We start from the raw sequence: 18153 nt of genomic DNA on the forward strand, positions 1-18153 counted from the left end.
ACTAGGTTTTTGGAGAACAGACAAAGGAAAGAAAAGCATAAAATATACCACATAAGAGCATGATACTTACAAGTCAAGTCTGTATGCATAAAATAGCAGTAAAAAAGAACACCTAAAATTGTATGGTTGAAACATCTCTACGAGATTCTCATGACACAGCTGACACATCTCTTTGCTGGAAACATCCAAGTCAAGTTTTGGTTTGAGGTGCTTCCAATTTGAAGGGCAAAATCAAATGCAAATTTGTACAGAAACACTTATATACATGTTAATACATTTTGTAGCTAGGCACTGGCTGCTTTCCAAGATTAAAAAAAAAAAGCAATAAACACTTTGGCTCATTATTTTTGCAGTAGTGTTTCTAACGTGCTTTATTTTCACCAGGTAAGTCATTAGTATAAATGAAAGAAAGGGGGTGGAGTAAAACTAAAGGTTAGAGTCCTCAAAAACAACAGCTTAGCATTAACCAGTGACTCCCCGATTTACTGTCTTCCTATATCATACCATTACGTTGGCTTTATGTTGAAATTAAACTAAGTGAAGCCAGACATCAGCTTCCAGGTGTGTACCAGACAATAAACAAAGGGAAGTTCACAGCGCAGCTTGCTTCCCCATTCTGGGGAAGGGAAATCCATCAACTGCACCCAAAAGGGGAGGAAAAAGGGATGCTGAGAAGGAAAAGACACATTCTAAAACAGTTAAAGGCAAACACATTCAAGGCAAACAACACAGTTACTACAGCTGGTAATAGCAAAACCATGACCAGCAGTGGAGCAGAGGCTGCAGCAGAGACACAGGCTGGCTGTGTAGAGAAGTGTAGGACAGGACTGAGGGTGTACCCAGGGAGTCGCAGATGCCAGTCCTGGGTCTATGAGCATCTGGCATGCTATCTGAACAGAGGCTATTTCAAGTAAAGAATTTAAAAATAATTCTTTAGAAGTGACTCTGTGTTCCCCACAGGAAAGCACAGTGACAGAATCAAAATTCTTCTTCAAAATTGCCTTATGACTTCCTGCAGAAACCACAGACCCCCGGGCTCTGAGTTGAGTGAAGCTCTGTGAAGTAGGACTTGTATGGGTATCTCCATCAGAGGGTTAGAGAGTCTGCCATCATCTTGTGGGGTCACTATATTGTTTGACAGTATTCTAAGTGTACAACAGGCAACATGCAGATAGTAAGTTTCCACAACTTACTATCGCATAGTATAACACAAGTTATAAATGCTGAAAAATGAGAGTGCCTATTGCCCTAACAAAGGCTTTTTCAATGACCTTGTTGCTGCCTTTAACGAACCATCTTTGAGCTAGGCCTATGAGAATAGGTTACAGAAAGTTGAGATGGACTTATGATAGTGCAGGGTTAAAAATTAAAAAGACTTTGTTGAGCTATTGTCTCTATATTAATTTTAGTTACAATGAGGACAAATTTATTGTACATTTATTTTATATGGTCAACACAAGATAATACCATGTTCTTAAAGACCCAGTGTGTACATTCTTTTTTATTTTTTTGGTATGTATATTTTAAATTTATTTTTTATTGTATTTTTTCATTATCATTTATCCCCCTGAGTGTGTACATTCTTAATAGTTACTGTCTCAAAGAAAAAATAAAGTAAAAAAAATAGTTACTGTCTCTTGCTGTTTTGTGAGTGTAATCAAACAAGGTGTCCAAGGGTGGGCCTTGCACACTGCTATTTGAAAGATGTGCATTTCACTAAATACTGACTTTATTTCTTAGTCTCCCAGACCTGCAAACAGTTTATGGGACTCTATCTTGAATATTTCATGTTATTTACAAAATGAAAAAGCCCTGACAATGTGTGAGATTAGAGATACTAGCCATTTAACCAAGTAGAAAAAACAAATGACTGACTGCCTGAGCAGCAGCTGGGCAATATTTAGTTGAAACAGTCATGTGCGAACTCCACCGTGGCACATTCTAATCCTTTCATATGGATCCGCTCCAACTTAGACTTGTTCGTTGAGTGTGACAGACCGGGGGTTTAGAACTAATCCATAAATTAGGCCATGGTCTCAAACACAACGGGTGCCATAATGAAAATGAAAATCCTAGAACAAAATTAAATTCACAACCTGAAATACATTTTCTTCTCCAATTGCTCTGTGGTGCTCCTGCTTTGCAGTGCACAGATTCACTGCAAGACTGCATTTTGGGGTGTATGTGAGCAGGATGTACATTTAAAAATGCACAGTTTAGTAACCCAGAGAACCCAATCTGCTCGAAAGCAGAGCTTAATTGTAAAGAGTTTAAATTCTCCCATTTTGATTGTCATAAGCTTAAATGAAAACATACCAAGCAGCCTGGGCGTATTTTAATATACTTTTCCCCCATTTATTTTCTTAACTAAAGTTAATAAGGAGCCAATGGGTTTTCTTAATTGAATTCCCTTTCAGTTTGTGGTACGGAGCTGCTTTAAATCGAGGCTCTAGGACAGGCAAGGAATTTCCCTCATAATTTTATTCTCATAGTTGTGCTGTGCTGGCCAATATATATTAAATACAGTTTTTCCCTTTTGTTTATTTATTTATTTTGACTTCTTTGAAATCTGTTGTAAGTGAAAACACGTGCTGGAAAATTAAACTTTGGAATTTACTTTCTACTGGTTTCCCAGTTAACTTTCTTTCCATCTTTGTTGTGCTTTAATTAAACTCCCATTTCTCAGGGGTGGGAGAAGTGGATAGGAACAGAACCGAAGCTAAGAGGCCCAAATCGGAGAGCTATATAAGAAAGCTCTTACCTCTTAAATGTTCTCTCGCCTTTGAGCGAAGAGACAGTATGCTGCAGAACAGCGGGATTTTTTTGGTTAAGCAACTTGAAGTTTTGTTAAAAGCTTCTTCAGAATTGTTCACTAGTGCTGCTGTGCTCCTGAGATCTTTTCCTCTGAAAAGCAGATGTTCTGAAAACAATAGGAATCTGTACTGTGGTTTCACTGAACAAGGAAAACAATTCCTATGTCATGTTGGTGTGAATGCTGGTGGAAGACAGGGGCAAGGCACAGGGAGGCTGAGGGGAAGAAGAAGGTGCTGTGAGGAGCGTGGCGGTGGGAGAGGGAAGTGGCTGCAGCCATGAGTACTCATCTTGTGTTAGACACTTAGACACTGGAGGTTGGGTCCTTCTTGCCAGGTCCTTATTTCCCACTACCAAGATAGCTCCAACTATCACTTTCTAATCCTGAAAAACCCATATTTATGATATTTTGTTTTGCATTGTTGATAAATCTTTAGTATGGAAGAATGTCAGGTCTTTATCTCTTGAATTACTTTCAAACAAGCAGCAAAAAAGTGTGGAAATTATGATAGAAGCATTAGAAAAAAATCTCACTCACTTTCCATCTCTCATTCCTTTTTGTAAAAAAATGCAGAATCAGATGAGCTTCATCATTATAGTATGCTAATTTCTTCTATTCCCTCATATATCAAAAACTGGCTATGATGCTGTTTGAAACAGGTTTAAAATCATCAGCAAAATAAAAATGCATGCACTTAAGACACTTTGAAAGACACTTTGGTCATGTATTTTGGGGGCAGAACCTGAAAAGTGGCTTATTATATAAAAGGCTGCTCATGCGTACTTACTAGTGTCCTAATAATATTCTTGTCATCAGGCATACTGGCATATCAGTAACACTCAATAAGTGTTCAATACATAGTGAATGAAAAACCGTCTTAATGGAGTAGATTGGAGTAGATGCCAATTTCAGAGAAAAGGCAATTTAGTAAACATCTTAGGATGAAAGATGAGTCTTTTCTAGAAACCGATGGTTACTATATGCCTGGAACATAAACACACAAAACTCACACACGTCGGAGTTAAGTGCTTGAAGTTAAGTTAGGCCTTCAGGCTTAATTTCCAAAATGCCATGCTTTCTTTTCTTATTCTGCCACCCCTCTGCCCACCTCTTGCCAGTCATGTTCTTTCTTTCTGACTTCTCACTTCCCAGAATGAGACTGCCACCAAGGTCCCTGGATGACTCAAGTCTGGTTCCCTTTAGGGAGGGATTTTTCAATCTCAGCAATTGGGGCCAGACACTTCTCTCTGGTGGAGTCTGTCCTGTGCATTACAGGATGATTGGCAGCATCCCTGGCCTCTGTCCATTAGATGCCATTAGTATCCCCAGTGGTCCCAGTTGTGACAACCAAAACTGTCTCCAGACACTCCCAGACCACTCTGGGGTGAGGTTGAGGGGGCACTGGAAGGTGTGGTATGTTATACTTGCCCTTGGATGAGAATCACTGCTTTGGGAAAGGAGACTCAGGAACTCATTGGGATAATTATAGAGTAGAAGCTCATCCCTGAGGTCCTGAAAGGCAAGGGAGGTGGCCCATGCCATCCTTTGTCAGTCACAGTTTTCCACTCTTTGGTGGCACAAACCAAATTCTACTTCCCCTCTGATGCTCCCCTCTGGCTTCTGCCTATGCCACTGAATCAGCCTGAACTACACAGCATCTCCTGCTATTGAGTTCCAACATATATAACCTAGTCTTCCCTCAACAGTATTTTAAGGGGTTAAAGGAATTTTCTAGCTCCATAGGCACTAGCATAGTGCTATATATACTATGGGTGCTTGATATTTGTTGAATGCATCCCTAAAAGCAGACAAGCATAACCCCCTCGCATCATGCAAATATCAGTTGCACAGAGTAAGAGTCAGTAGCCAAGACCCTGGAGAGCAAAATAGCTCTATGCGGAAGAAAGCTTTCTGCTGTGATATAAATGGCCATGCTGGACAGTCAGTCTTAACCTCAGGTGCACTTCTTTCTTTCGTATTTAAGAACCTGAAAACATGTGCCATGGTGTTGTATTTCCCCAACTTGGCATGTTCTACAAATATTACTGAAGGACAAGGGCTGTACTCATTTTCTTTATTTATGTGATCTGATCTATATTATACACAAAAAGCTTATGATATTAGACTATTACAGCCAAAATAATAATGTGAACTTGAGGGTGGGACTCACTGTCTCCAAGGTAAACTGGGTTTTGAGTTCTTAGATACCAATAAGAAAAACTTCACCATTTTCTTTTTCAAGAAACAAACAAACAAATACTTAATTGGATATGTACTTTAAAAAGAGTACTTTAGAAAGGACCTACTTCATTCTTGTGAAAGGATTTTTGAATGTGTTTCTGAACTTGGCCCTATAGTTATTCATTTCTTAATCTAAGGTTGTTTTAACTTTTAATTTATGGCAGTCACACATGTAGTGTGACCTGCAGGCTGAACTCCCCCTGGCCTGAATGCATGCCGCTAAGGGTGTAGATTGAGTCCTAAGTGTCTTCTGCACTACTCCTCAGCAAGCATCTAACTCAGGGTGCAACCAGATGGAAACAACACAATGTCCACATTAACTAGGGAAGGAAGCACAACATGTTTTCCTAAGATGATTAAAGGAAAAGTTTGATCAAACTGGCAGACAGGGCAAAAGCTACCATCAAACACAGAAACAGGTAATTCTATGTACACCTAATACACAAAATCAACTGACTTCAAAGAAAGTTCAAAACAAAATATGCTCTCCTGTCCTCCATGGCAGTAGGTTTTCCTTTGATTCTGGTCTCTGAGAGGAATCTTCATGAAATATTCTTACCCCAGTAATGGGTGGCTGTCTCTGTACTTTAACAGAGGACTCTGGGACAATTTAAATCATGCAATTTGCTCTTCCATATTATAGCATATATCTTCATGAATGGAATCACAGGGACAACTTGACATGACTTTTAAAAAAGGGGGAACAGGGTCCTTCCAAGAGCAACAGTTGAAACAAAAATATATGGTCAAGATATCAATGTACATGAAAGATAACAAGACACAGAAGAATCTAACAGCAAATCGCATTAAGGCTCTGATGGCTACCAATTCTATCCCCCAGGTGTTTTTTTTGTTTGTTTGTTTTTTAAAACTTGGATGGAGATCCTAATGATACTAATGGCCTTTTATGCTTGTAAAGCCATAACAATATTGACACGGCAAGTGACACTAAATATTCCTTTCAGTACTCTGGAGCCTGCAGAAATTCTTCTGCAGATGAAGCTACCCTTCGCATGCAGGAGACCCACTCCACACAGGACGAAGGAAGACAAAGATGCACTGCTCCTTCCATCCATCGAGTCTGTGATTCTGAGTGGGCAACCTCAAGCCAGACTGGGTTTACAATCCTTCTCTTTCCAGGGTCTCTGAGATGAAGCTTTAACCTGGTTTGAGGGAGCTGAGTGACTGGAAACTCAGTGACAATCTGCCTCCCTAACAAGGGGAACAATTCCATTATCCTGGTTCCAGAAGATAAAATATAACAATGGAATACTTCCTTTCAGAGAAATCAGAAATCAACTATGACCTTTTGAGTTTAAAAATATTTTTCTATTGCATTTGTACATTTTCTTGTAATGAAACTCTGACCTGGGGAATGGGTTTCAGTTACTGTATGTCACTGGGAGAAAAGAAAGAGATGACTGTGGGCTGCTGCTTCTTTTTTTAAAGCTCAGGCTTTATGTTACTATCATTGGATTTAGCTGTTGAAGCTCTTAAGGCTAATGGTGGTAGTAATATACCAAACAGTGCAAGACAGAAGAAGAGTGGAAATTAATTTAGCTATCCATTTGTCAAGCTTTAGTTTGGAAAAATTTCTAGGAACCAATCTAAATCTAGGGGATAGCAGGGACCTTTAAAATGGGACACAGAATCATTCAGCTCCATAACCTTGAATCTGTTTGAAGAAAGGAACAAATGTTAAATTCCACAGGTGCACTTTCTGGGCAAGATAAATATATATAAGACTGCCTGTTAAGACACAGTAAGACTATAAGATCACATCCATTAAGGCAACTGATTCTACAATGTTGTTTTAGTGGAAATTTTAGCTTAACTACTCTTGGGTGTACCAGTGAGAATCTGGGGATTCATTACCACAAATGCACTTTGTGTGTAGAGAGGGTTCAGCTGTTAATGTTAGGAGGCTGGAGTGCACCTATGAGATCATCTTACATTACCTTGAAATGAGAGGCCAGGAGCATAGAGAAAGAGAAGCCGGGACAAGGCTGTTAAAGGAACCTTTGCTATGGAGAGAAATATAGCATTGTTTAATTGCAAAATTTCCTCTTAAACGAAGTCTCTGCAGTATGAACTGATAACGCACTTACAGCTGGTTGAGGACATAAGATTATCGGTAGTCTGGAGTGAGGATTACAGTTGGGAACTGAAGCACCTCTGCCGGGTTGCTGAGATTGATTGTGAGCAGGGAGAAGTACAGGGAGCGTTAAGAAAGGATGTAAAAGCAACAACAACAAACAGCCTAAGCTAGTGAGACGCCACAAATGAAAAGTGTTCCATGTTAAAGAGAACTGTGGTGTTGGTACAGTATGAGTAAGGCCCCCATGGCCTTAAACTGTAAACCTGGCAGGACATACACAGGTCCTCCTCCAGTGAGAGCTAACGAAGGCTGGCACACACCTGGGCAGCATCTGCAATGACAGCAGACAACTGCAGGCACTTTTAAAGGGGTTACGTGCAGGACAGTGGAGCACAGGGCAGTGTAATTTACACTGACAACCAAAGGGCAGCTCACAGGAGACTTTACAAAAACCTGGTAACGAGCTCAAGCCCAATTTTGTGTACAACCTGGACAAGAGGTAAGACATCATAAAAGGTAAATAACCTAATTCATAGGATGGAAAGTTGATAGCATGGTTGCTCTGGAAATCAGAGTTAGAAAGGAACGTCTTTACTGCATGTAATCAATGATCCAAAAAGTGGGAGGAATCTATTCACTGTATCAACAAACTAAGTTTACTTAAGAAGCAGAGGAAATTTAAAAAAGCTAAAACAGAAATACACACAGACAAGAATTCTCTTGTGGGTAAGACAAGAGTGTAGGAAGAGCTTCGATAGAGCTGAGTTTAGAGTGAGACATAAAAACAAATTGATGGATTTTCAGAAGATTAAAATTTTTTAAATGTATGTATTTATTTTGTTTTAGAGAAAGAGGAAGGGAGATAGAAAGAAAGGGAGAGAAACATCAACCAGTCGCCTCTCGTGTGCCCCTGCATTGGGGACCAAACACACAACCTAGACATGTGCCCTGGCTGGGAATCGAACCAACAACCTTTTGCTGTGGGGGCATGCCCAACCAACTGAGCCACACCGGTCAGGGCAGATTTTCAGATGATTTCAAATTAAGGCACTGATGTTTTTATAAACAACATTCAAAAAAGTCCTTACTAGTGGCTTCAAGTTCTCCGTGTTTCACTGCATGGTTAGAAAGGTGAAGAAAACTATGTTTAGACAATCTATTGTTATATTTCATAAACTGGCGAGGCCTTTTCTTTCACTGAGTACTTTGAATTTCCATCATATCTATCTCACTGACTCCTGTGAAAATTAAAAATGTCTCCAGAAAGTCAACTTAAATGATGGTTTCATACCTAGGGTGGTAAAGAGAATTTATACACGAAGAATGATGAGTAAAATATTCAGTGTTTTGAAGAAAAGTCCAGTGTTAGGACTGTATACCTGAGCATGTGGCTCAGAGATCTTGTAGTCTCATCAGACAACAGAATGAAGTAGCAAAGTTCTTTTTAAAAGAGTGTCTTTTTTCTCACAGAATAATTACTTTTACGTTTCTGAGACGACAGTGGGTTGCAGAGGCCTTACCTAAGGAAATCTTGCATGTCTAGTTGACATGGTGCAATCACAACCCTTCCTGCCTTGGCAGACAGGGGGCACTGCAAGGCTCCCGGGCAAGCAACATCAAGCACTATGAGAGCCACTGGAGTCCAGGAAGTGGATGGATGGCATATACCTCCTCTGTCAGTGATAGTGAGAAATAAGAGACAGCGAATCTCATTTTGAATAAGAGTTTCAGACAGGCCAAAGAGATAAAGCCACAGATTACAACAGCTGTGGCTGTCTCTCCCCTCCTCCAACGTTTAACTGTGGACAGCGAGGGGTACAAGCATGGAAAAGACAGAGACTCCCTCTGACCAGGCAGTTTACACGGGTGGGATGTGCTCTGTGGGGCAGGAAGGATGACAATGCACTTAGGAACACAGCTCACACGGGTATGTAAAAGGGTGTGTATTTTCCTTCACAGGGATTGAGATGAAATTAAGACAAGGAGAAGATCCAAAGCCAGAATACTTACCATTTCATCAACCATGGCTTAGCATAAGCCAGACTGCCATTTTTCCTAGCATTTTGCTTTGAATAGTGATGCTTAAAAAAGAATTCTCTTGTGGGTAAGCTGCAAAATATTTGATCTGCTGTTAAATGCTTGAATGTTAAAGATTTTCTGAGGTCCTTAAGATTCAACCTAAGAACACAGTCTTTGAAGTTCCAAAATAAAGGAACAATTAAATCCCAAGGATTTAAAGGGAACTTTAGGCTTCTTTTTATACAAACCAGAAAGACAATATACATTCAGGACATTTTCAATGGTAATGAAGGTACCATACCTGTGATGATGGTAAGGATGGTGGTGGTGGTGGTGGTGGTGGTGGTTGTTGTGGGAGGAGGGATAGTTGTGGGGGGATCTGGATAGAAAAAAAAAGGAAAATCAAACCCACAATGCTGAACACAACAATGACCAGTAATGACAAAAAACAAAGGCATGAGGACACTGAGATGTTTGTTTGATGACTTCCCCCTTTAAAACCAAAAGTTTTCCCCCAAAGATTTATGTCTTCTAATTACATCCCAAAACCTTAATTGGAAGAGCTAAGAAAAGAAGAAAAGAGATTTGTATTAATGAAATGAACTAGGGATGAAGAAATGTGAAGCAGAGAAGGGAGGAAAAATCCAACATGTGACACACCCCACCCCAATCCAGTCTCAAAGGTGGGGTTCAACCAACTCAGCACCCAAGAGGGTATGATGGTTGTCATTTCGTTTTACACGTTTACAAACGGTAGGAAGGAAGAGATGGTGCTGCTTGATCTAAATGGCTCCTATCGGCCGAGGATGAGTGTGCTCTCGTAACCGTTAACTTCACTATGCTGCATCAGTACACCCAGCAGGAAGTAACACTACTTCTATACTCTGAGCACTTCTTTGCAAAGGAGAGAGAATGTCATCACTAAATATCAAGTTGTAGGCATGGGAGATTTTACTTTTTAAAAGTCAATAAAATCTGACAACTTATCAATATTAATAAGCTAGTTGCCTTTGCTCATGTTAGAAGCTTCACTTAAGTGGACAACAATGACAAAACTGAAGGAGCATTTTCCACCTTGTAAACAGGAGAGCTAAGTGCGAATGAGACTCGACCCTCAAAGCCAGGGACCCAAAGGGAGTCCTCTGCCAGATGTTTGATAACTGTATATTCTTCTATCATCACAAAAATTATTTAGGGGAAAAGGGAAGGGCAAATATGAAAGACAAAAAAAGTGCCTAAGCCCAAATGATCAAACCGCATGTGTTAAATTATCAGCAAGACTTTGAACTAAGCGATCACTCTGCTATAATAGAGCATAAGACGATTGAAGGCTTTTGATTTTAAATTTTATCTAAAGCACATCATCTTTTTTCCCTCTCTGACACATCTGGTGTCCTTTTATCTCCAAGTGAGCTCTCAGATTGTCTAATTAATACATCAAAACTTTAATTACATACTGCATCTTTTTTGGGTTTTGTACAACTTCCTGAAAGTTGATGAAAACATTATCTTGATTCTTGGTTGTAAGGTCTGTTTGAAATGATTGCTATTATTGATCAATAATCTGAGGTTTTAACGTCCCTCACAGAATTCTTCTCTCATGCATACACAGATGTACAAATTTGATAGTGAATCAATAGCAAATTATACAGGAGACATTCTTCTTTGAAGGTGGGGGCACAAGGAGTTTAAGCTATTGTTTAAAGCAGCCTCACACACGTCTAGAAAGAATCTGTTAAAAACAAACAAACAAACAAACAAACAAACAAATAAAAAGCCCCATTCTCCTCCAAGAAGTAGAAATCATTAAATTAGTAATTTCAAACTACCTTTTAAGAAGAGCAGGAAGCATGTTCAGTCTTGCTCCTTAGACACTTTCTCAAGGAGGCCACAGTGGGGAAGCATTTGGTGACCTGGCAGCCCATTTGGATGCGCCTGCCCCCTGCTGCAGGGGCAGGTGCAGACGCACATCAGCAGGGCACTCCGGCCGAGCACTGAAGGCTCCCTGCTCCTTCCTGTGCCCACCTCAGCTGTACCCAGAGAGGTGCCTGCTGTACAGCATGTGGACAGCTAATGTGGTTTTTCTGTGCTGGTTCAATTACAATATTTATCACTGGAAAGGAACATCTGTACCTGGGAGACTTCCCCTGATATACTATAATGCTATTTCTGTACCCATCTATAAAAGTATGGGCACAAAATATGTGATGTCCACAACAGAATCAAAGAGGACCTGAAGGTGATGTGAAAGTATGATTATAAACAAGGACTGGACCGGACTAATGAGGCCAGAGACTTCAGGTCACCAGTTTTTTTTCATTTTGTGAAAATCACACATTTCCAATTATTTTTATCACTACCAGGGTAAATGCTGTCCTTCACATCTGGCTCAAGTGGCCTAAATGAATTAGATTCTATTAACAGGTAAAACCTCAATGCTCAGATCATTTCCAGCAATAAGAGCAATATGAGGTCACTATTTAAAAAAAATACAGTGTTAGAGCTTATGAGCTGGGCCTGACACACGAAGGCTAAAAGAAGAAAACAGATTGGGGCTCAGCATGAAGCAGCTAGGTTTGAGGTATAAAAGTTACTTCCAGGGAATTAAATGTTGTAAAGGCATGTTAACTCTTAGTTCATGATGTACTTTGAAAGTTAATGTAGTAGTATAGTAAATCAGCTTATCTATTCACCATCTCAAATTGCTACAATATTTTATTCTAGCAACACCTCAGGTTGTATTCTAGTCTGCCATTCCAAGGCTTGTGAGGAGAACAGATTAAGGGAGGGAGGGAGGATATCGTAGATCTAGCAAATCCCTAGTCAAGGATAAGGCTTGGGTTGGGGAGGTAATGTGTGTGTAGATGCACTTACCTAAAATGTGGGTCTCTATGTTTCTTGACTTTCAAATTATGCATCCTGGCCCAGTGAGTTAATTCCAAAAGAGTTCTTATGTTAGAGGGAACTGTTCTACTGGAAAGCAGTGAGAACAAAAGGAACTACAAAGAAAGGTACAAACTTCACTGTGGACTTTGGAGTCAAAGTATCGTGGCTCTGACTTAGTTAACCTTGTGAACTTGGACAAGTTATGTGATCTTTCTAAGCTTCATTTCATCATCTGTAAAGTAGGATGATGCCAATGCTTTCCTCATAATGTTACTGTGGAGTTCAGAAGTGATCATGCATGTAAAACAGTCAGTCATCCCAGGGTGTGGGACGAAGTGAGCACTCAATAAATACTAGCCATAAGCTAGTATCCCAAATTATTCAACTATAGCTGTCGATCAAAGCCAGAAAATGTTTCTCATCTTGAGTGTAGGAACAGTAGATAGAGTAAAACAACATTGTTTTTGTAGATATTTTAGTCTTCTGAATCAAGGAAGCATTTAATAGATTGGTGGAAATTTGCCACTGCTTTTTGAAATCTGCAGTTTATAAAAAGAGTTGAACGGAAGTCTGTAAACCTGCACTGCAGGGACTCAAATGAGGTTCAAACACTGATGCACAGACAGCAGAGGGACGAAGGCAGAAGCCAGGGGGAGGCATTTACCCTCCACCCCTTCTGTCGGCAGATCAGGAACAGTCTGAGGAATGGAGGTAGCTCTGTGGATTGTCAACTAAAAATGGGACATCCCTTCACACCCACATGGAAAAGTCGTTTCCTTTACTTTGATCTCCTTAAATACTGGGGAAAATTAATGCTATTATGTGCAGACCACAGACAACATGGGCAGTGTGCCAAGAAAACATACCCCAGAAGTCTACTCGTAAGGTGATTAGATGTGATCCTTTAATTTTGCATTGTGCTAAGGAAAAAAACCCCTCAGGTATAGGCTACAGATTATATTTTAATATCCATGTAGGTACAGTATATACAGCAGGCTTCTAGTTCATAAAAAATGTGATTCTTATTTTCTTCATAAGAAAAGTGGCCAGGTTCTAAGACAATATGGTAGAAATAAATATTTGACATGTAGTTTATATGTGTACATGTTAAACTGCTAACACAAAGAAAGAAACACACTCACGTTTTCATATATTTTTAAGACACTGAATTTTCATGCCTGTTGTTATTCATTCTGTTATGTCAGTTTGTGACTATTTTTCCTGGTATAAGACTAACCAAGAGACTTCACCTGGACAGGACAGAAGAGACTCGATTTGTCCTCACAGGACTAGAGGAAGTATACTCTTTAAGTGAATACACGATAGTCACTATACACAAAATTGACAATAATCTTATATAGATGGGAAAGAAGTTATAATTTCTGGCACAGAGCAGATGCTCAATAAGTATTTGTTGATTAGAGAATGAAATTCCTTATAATGTGCTTCAATAAGCAGCTTCAATAACCAAGTATTTACTGGCTTGAAACACTTCCTGTAATAGCTTCATGCTGAAAATAGGATAATTCTGCTCATCAAAGCAGGAGAAAGGCTGAGCCAGGTATCATAGGAAAACACCACTCAGAATAAACTTTGTAAGCTGTAAAACCATTAATTGGTAAGGGTGAATTTTGCAGTCATGATTTCTAACATAATCTCCATACCATGTGCCTAAGGACAAGTGTCCTTACTCAGCATGACCAGAGGCTGTGATCTGGTGGGAAATCCCACGATCAGGAGAGAAGAAAAGTCACTGCCCTCCTACTGGAGTCACTGGGTTCACCTCAGGCCAGGCTTCTTTTAAGTTCTTGAAGGAAACAACCAGGTTTTTGGTTTTCACCTTGACCGAAAGCTTTGGGAGTGAGTCTAACAGAAGAGCATTTGACTGGCTCACGTACCGTATACATACAGCATGTAATCCGAATGAGCTTTCCCCACTATGTTTGAGGCCTCACAGCGATAGGTACCATTATCTGTTTTGTTCAGGTTATTGATGAACAGATTGGGCCCAGACAGTACGGCATGTTGAGGCATTTCATCATCGACTCTCACCCAAGTCACCATCACAGGCCTGTGAGGAAAGGGGAGAAAGACAGGTTGCATGATTATTTCCACTAAGATGACTGCGTCAAACTTCTCACCCACACATGAAATGAATCACATGCAGGGTGACACAATTAAAGAGGTCTCATTGGAGATGGTTTAAGTTCACAGAATTACAACTGTGACGACTCCAAAAATTTGTTGGAAATGTAATTTTCTTTGAAAATTACCAGGTGTTGAAAAATTTTCAACACACCACAAATGGGAGTCTCATTATTTCCAATTCATCTTCAGCAAATCAGCAAACAATGCCCTATTGCTACGCCCTGCTGTGTGGCTTTACACCAACTCAGACAGGACTGAGCTCACTCACCGTTAATCGTCTCGTTAATTAGGGGAAAAACTGAATTCTTGGCTAGTGATACATGCATTAATCTGATGGCTACTGACACACCAAGACACTTGCTTAGAAGACACTTGTGATATTTAAATGGATTTCAAGTTTCACACAAAGAAATGCACTTTTACATCTGAACAGCACTTTCTTTTGGGCTTTGCTGTTTGAAAAATCCCTTCTTCCCATTCTGGAAAGATGGGATCACTTTTGGCCTCAAGGCTCATCCATAACCTGCCCTCCTCCAACCCAAGAAGACACTGTACCCTCTGGGGTACCCACTGTACCCCAGTCCACCTCATTTACATGCCCCTTGGCAGGAAGCCTTGTTCACAACTCTCTAAGACCTGCCCATTGGCACTGTTCCCCCCTCCCCCCAGGCTGTGAGTACACCTGCAGGCCCTGCAGCCAGAGAGAGCCACTCCCTGGTTAATTACCATGGCCTGCCTCACCACATGGACTCCTGAGTCCTATGGCACTTACTCAATGCAGACAAGTTTGTTTTAGTGATTCAAGTACCACATTTGTATCCATCAGGAAAAAGTAAGACACTTCAGAGCCAAAATTATACCAAGCATCTTTCAAATACACTGACTTTATAACTTTTGTTCTTCAAGGTGGCTCCTTTAATCTCCTATGAAATCAAGGCCACATATAGGATTGTACCTGGACACTTTCACTCAGGAAGGGCAACACAGACTCGAGCACAGAGGTAACCTCCCTTGGGTTCCTGACACTACCTCTAGGTACAGTGACGTGACAAAAGACCCATGCTCAGGGATGAATGGGCACGCAAGTTAGCCTTGTCAAGTAGCATTCCAATTTTCAAATGGGCTGTGTAGTTACAATTTTTCTTTAATTACACATGGGTTTGTCATCACAACCCAGTAAATTATTTAAAAATTAGTACTGCATATATCCTCCTTGCAGGCAGTGGCAAATGGGTCTGCCTGGCAATTGGACCTAATGTCCTGCTGTCTGACAGCTGAAACAACCAGTAGGGGTAAGTGCTGAGAATATTCACAACATTTAATGGCAAGTTAAATTACCATTTTTATTGTATGCAATTTCTTGAGAAAATAAATAGGTAATATACTACAAAAGACAGCAGCAGAGTATGTGTGCTTGCTCATACAACCACATACCCAGTCCTATTTGAGAGGAACAAACAAATACCCTCTTTGGCACAAGTGTCCCAAAGGAAACATGTAATTTACTGTCCCCGTGGCACGTTCAATTGAATGCAGTACCTTCTTCAGGAGCAAAAAATAGAGAAACAAAATATATGTTAGTAAGCCATATATTGTAAATGTGTTTAAGATAGGTATCACAAGTAGCAAGAGGCCCATGAGAATTTTTTTTCTCCTCTGGATTGTTTTGGAGGTAAGTTAAGGTGCTAACTAGGGCATAATTCAAACAGTTTTCAAAAAGAAAGATCTGAGTCTTTCGCAGTGCTCAAAGAGAAGAGATCACTCTGCCAGAGCTTGAAGCATTTAAAACCAAATAACTGTGGAATACCAGAAGAAAAGCAAAATAGACCGAGTTCCTCCTACTTCCTACAGGTTATCTCTCAGACTCCAAGGGGCTACTACAGAGAGAAGCAAATCCTCACCCACTTGGAGAGGTAAACACAAAGCCGGGAGGGCTGAAGTGAGGAGAGAGCCGAAGGCAGCCAGGCTCATTTCAGCTCTCCCGTGTGTCTCTTGTCATAGGTCATCCTTAGCTGTGGTGGGGAAGAGGAAGCTTTTTAAAGATGCTCTAGGTTCCTTATATGAAAACTATGATAATGATGCTGGTTAGCAAAACTCTTAAGAAGAAAAAAAAATCATACCACAGGGACAGCAGAGGGAGCTCAATGCTGTTTTTTTGTTGGAGACCACTAAATTGTCTGAGTGCTAATTCCAAAATTGACCTGCTGTACTGTTTTATGATTCCATGGATTACTTTTCCCCCTAAGAAACTGTTAATGCCAATCTTCACTCTACCAGAAAAATGAAAGAAAAATTTCCTCCTCCCCAAACTAAACTGAATAATCTCTAAACTGGTACCACCACATGTCGTTTGCTGTATTAGTGATGATACATAGTTTCACTAGTTCACCATCTTTCATTTAGCAGGGGCAAGTAAAGTAGCTTCTTTATAATTTCAGTAAAATAAGAGTTTTCACTGGTTCTTCATATACATATGTATTGGTGAGAGAGAGAGAGAGAGAGAGAGAGAGAGAGAGAGAGAGAGAGAGAGAGAGTTCCTGAATCATTCCTTACTAACAAAAGTATTTGCAGAGTCACTATTCTTTGAGGGAAAGAGAAGCAAAATGAAAAGTAGGGCAAATTCATTTGCCTATGGCTGGCCCTAAACACAGAAGCTTAATTTATGTCTAGAAACTATCTTTCTAGCAGCTTAGTCATTAACACAGAAGTAACAGATATATCATTGGACTGTAGGTACACTAAAAATTTATTAGGATTATTTTTTGTATGTGAGAGAAAATAGTTCTGACAATCATATTGATAATAAAATAGAATTAGCTGATGTTTTGATCTGAACTGGCATTTCATTTTTCTCCCCATTGTCATAAGAACCATAAATATTTATTCCACTGAGTATCCTTTTATTTCCTAAAAAAATTCCATTCTTTACAGCAGGAGACAGGTGACAGGCCAGTGAGTTGTGAACGTACATCTCTGTGTTGTGATATTCACTGCACGCGACCCTCTGCCAGCCTTGGCCTTCAGAACTTACTGGGGCTTCCCGATGGCTTCACATGTTAACTCCAACGCATCCCCTTCCCGGGTTAGACCTTGTAGAGGATAAGTCATCTGAATATGCACTTGAGGCTTATCTGTATGACAACAGCACAAAGAATAATGTTCAGCAAATAATATCATCAGGCAAAATCAGACCTGTGTGCTGCCACAAACCCACAGTACCAGCACTCACTCTCTTCCCTCCCTTTGCCTTCAGTAACATCCGTCTAATTAGTTAGTAATCCTGGCATTTGCTCAAATTAAATTGACTAATAACTCTAAGGAGTGAACTGTGAATAGATAAGAGATTCATAAGCCAACTGCGCCACATCAAACATTTCCTGTGAAATACATTTTGTTACATTGAAGTTTATCTCCAAACTCACTCAAGCTAAAAGAAACTCATTTGCTTTCATGCTGAGGTGAAGCCACAGATATTTGTGGTGCTCAGAATTGATACATTTTGTCATATATCATATATTACTATGTGACAATATGTTATGACACCACATATTAATAAGTTTGCCTCTTCTATGTTGTTTTCAAATGGGAAAGGCAAAACTTCTGCACTCTACTCAAATGGCTTTAAAAATAAAGAAATGGGAGATTTTGGTGGCCCCTACTTAACCTCTGACTTCTCAATATAAACATATAAATAAGAAGGAAGGACACTGACAGTGTACTGAGAGCCCACTATTTTGGGAACTGTAATTGGTGGTGAAATAACCCCAGTTTTGGGGATGAGAACACTGGTGCTGAGAATGAAGTAGAAATAAACCTAGTGAGAAAGAGCCCCATGATATGTATGTTGGGAGAAATTTCTGATTCAAAACCACATTTCCCAGTAGCAATCCATTATTAAAACCAATGTACCTTTCTACTGTAGGGAGCTACTTATGTATGTGATCTAGTT

The 18153-nt window shown here is 40.0% G+C and overlaps 1 protein-coding gene across 4 annotated transcripts in view; it reads right to left on the reverse strand.

The window, feature by feature from the left end:
• Window positions 1-18153, reverse strand: part of CADM1 (cell adhesion molecule 1) — a 373189-nt gene that overhangs the window by 25302 nt on the left and 329734 nt on the right. For 3 of the 4 annotated variants that reach the window (XM_045836936.1, XM_045836920.1, XM_045836911.1), the window contains exons 6-8: window positions 17236-17335; window positions 13955-14127; window positions 9472-9549 (exon numbers count right to left, since the gene is read on the reverse strand). In XM_045836936.1, the coding sequence (XP_045692892.1) occupies window positions 9472-9549; window positions 13955-14127; window positions 17236-17335 (351 nt within the window). The remainder of the gene's footprint in view (window positions 1-9471; window positions 9550-13954; window positions 14128-17235; window positions 17336-18153) is intronic. The other variant, XM_045836928.1, reaches the window with a different exon arrangement.

The sequence above is a fragment of the Phyllostomus hastatus genome, unplaced genomic scaffold, assembly GCF_019186645.2.
Source record: "Phyllostomus hastatus isolate PE091 unplaced genomic scaffold, TTU_PhHast_1.1 phas_contig_113, whole genome shotgun sequence".
NCBI lineage: Eukaryota > Metazoa > Chordata > Mammalia > Chiroptera > Phyllostomidae > Phyllostomus > Phyllostomus hastatus.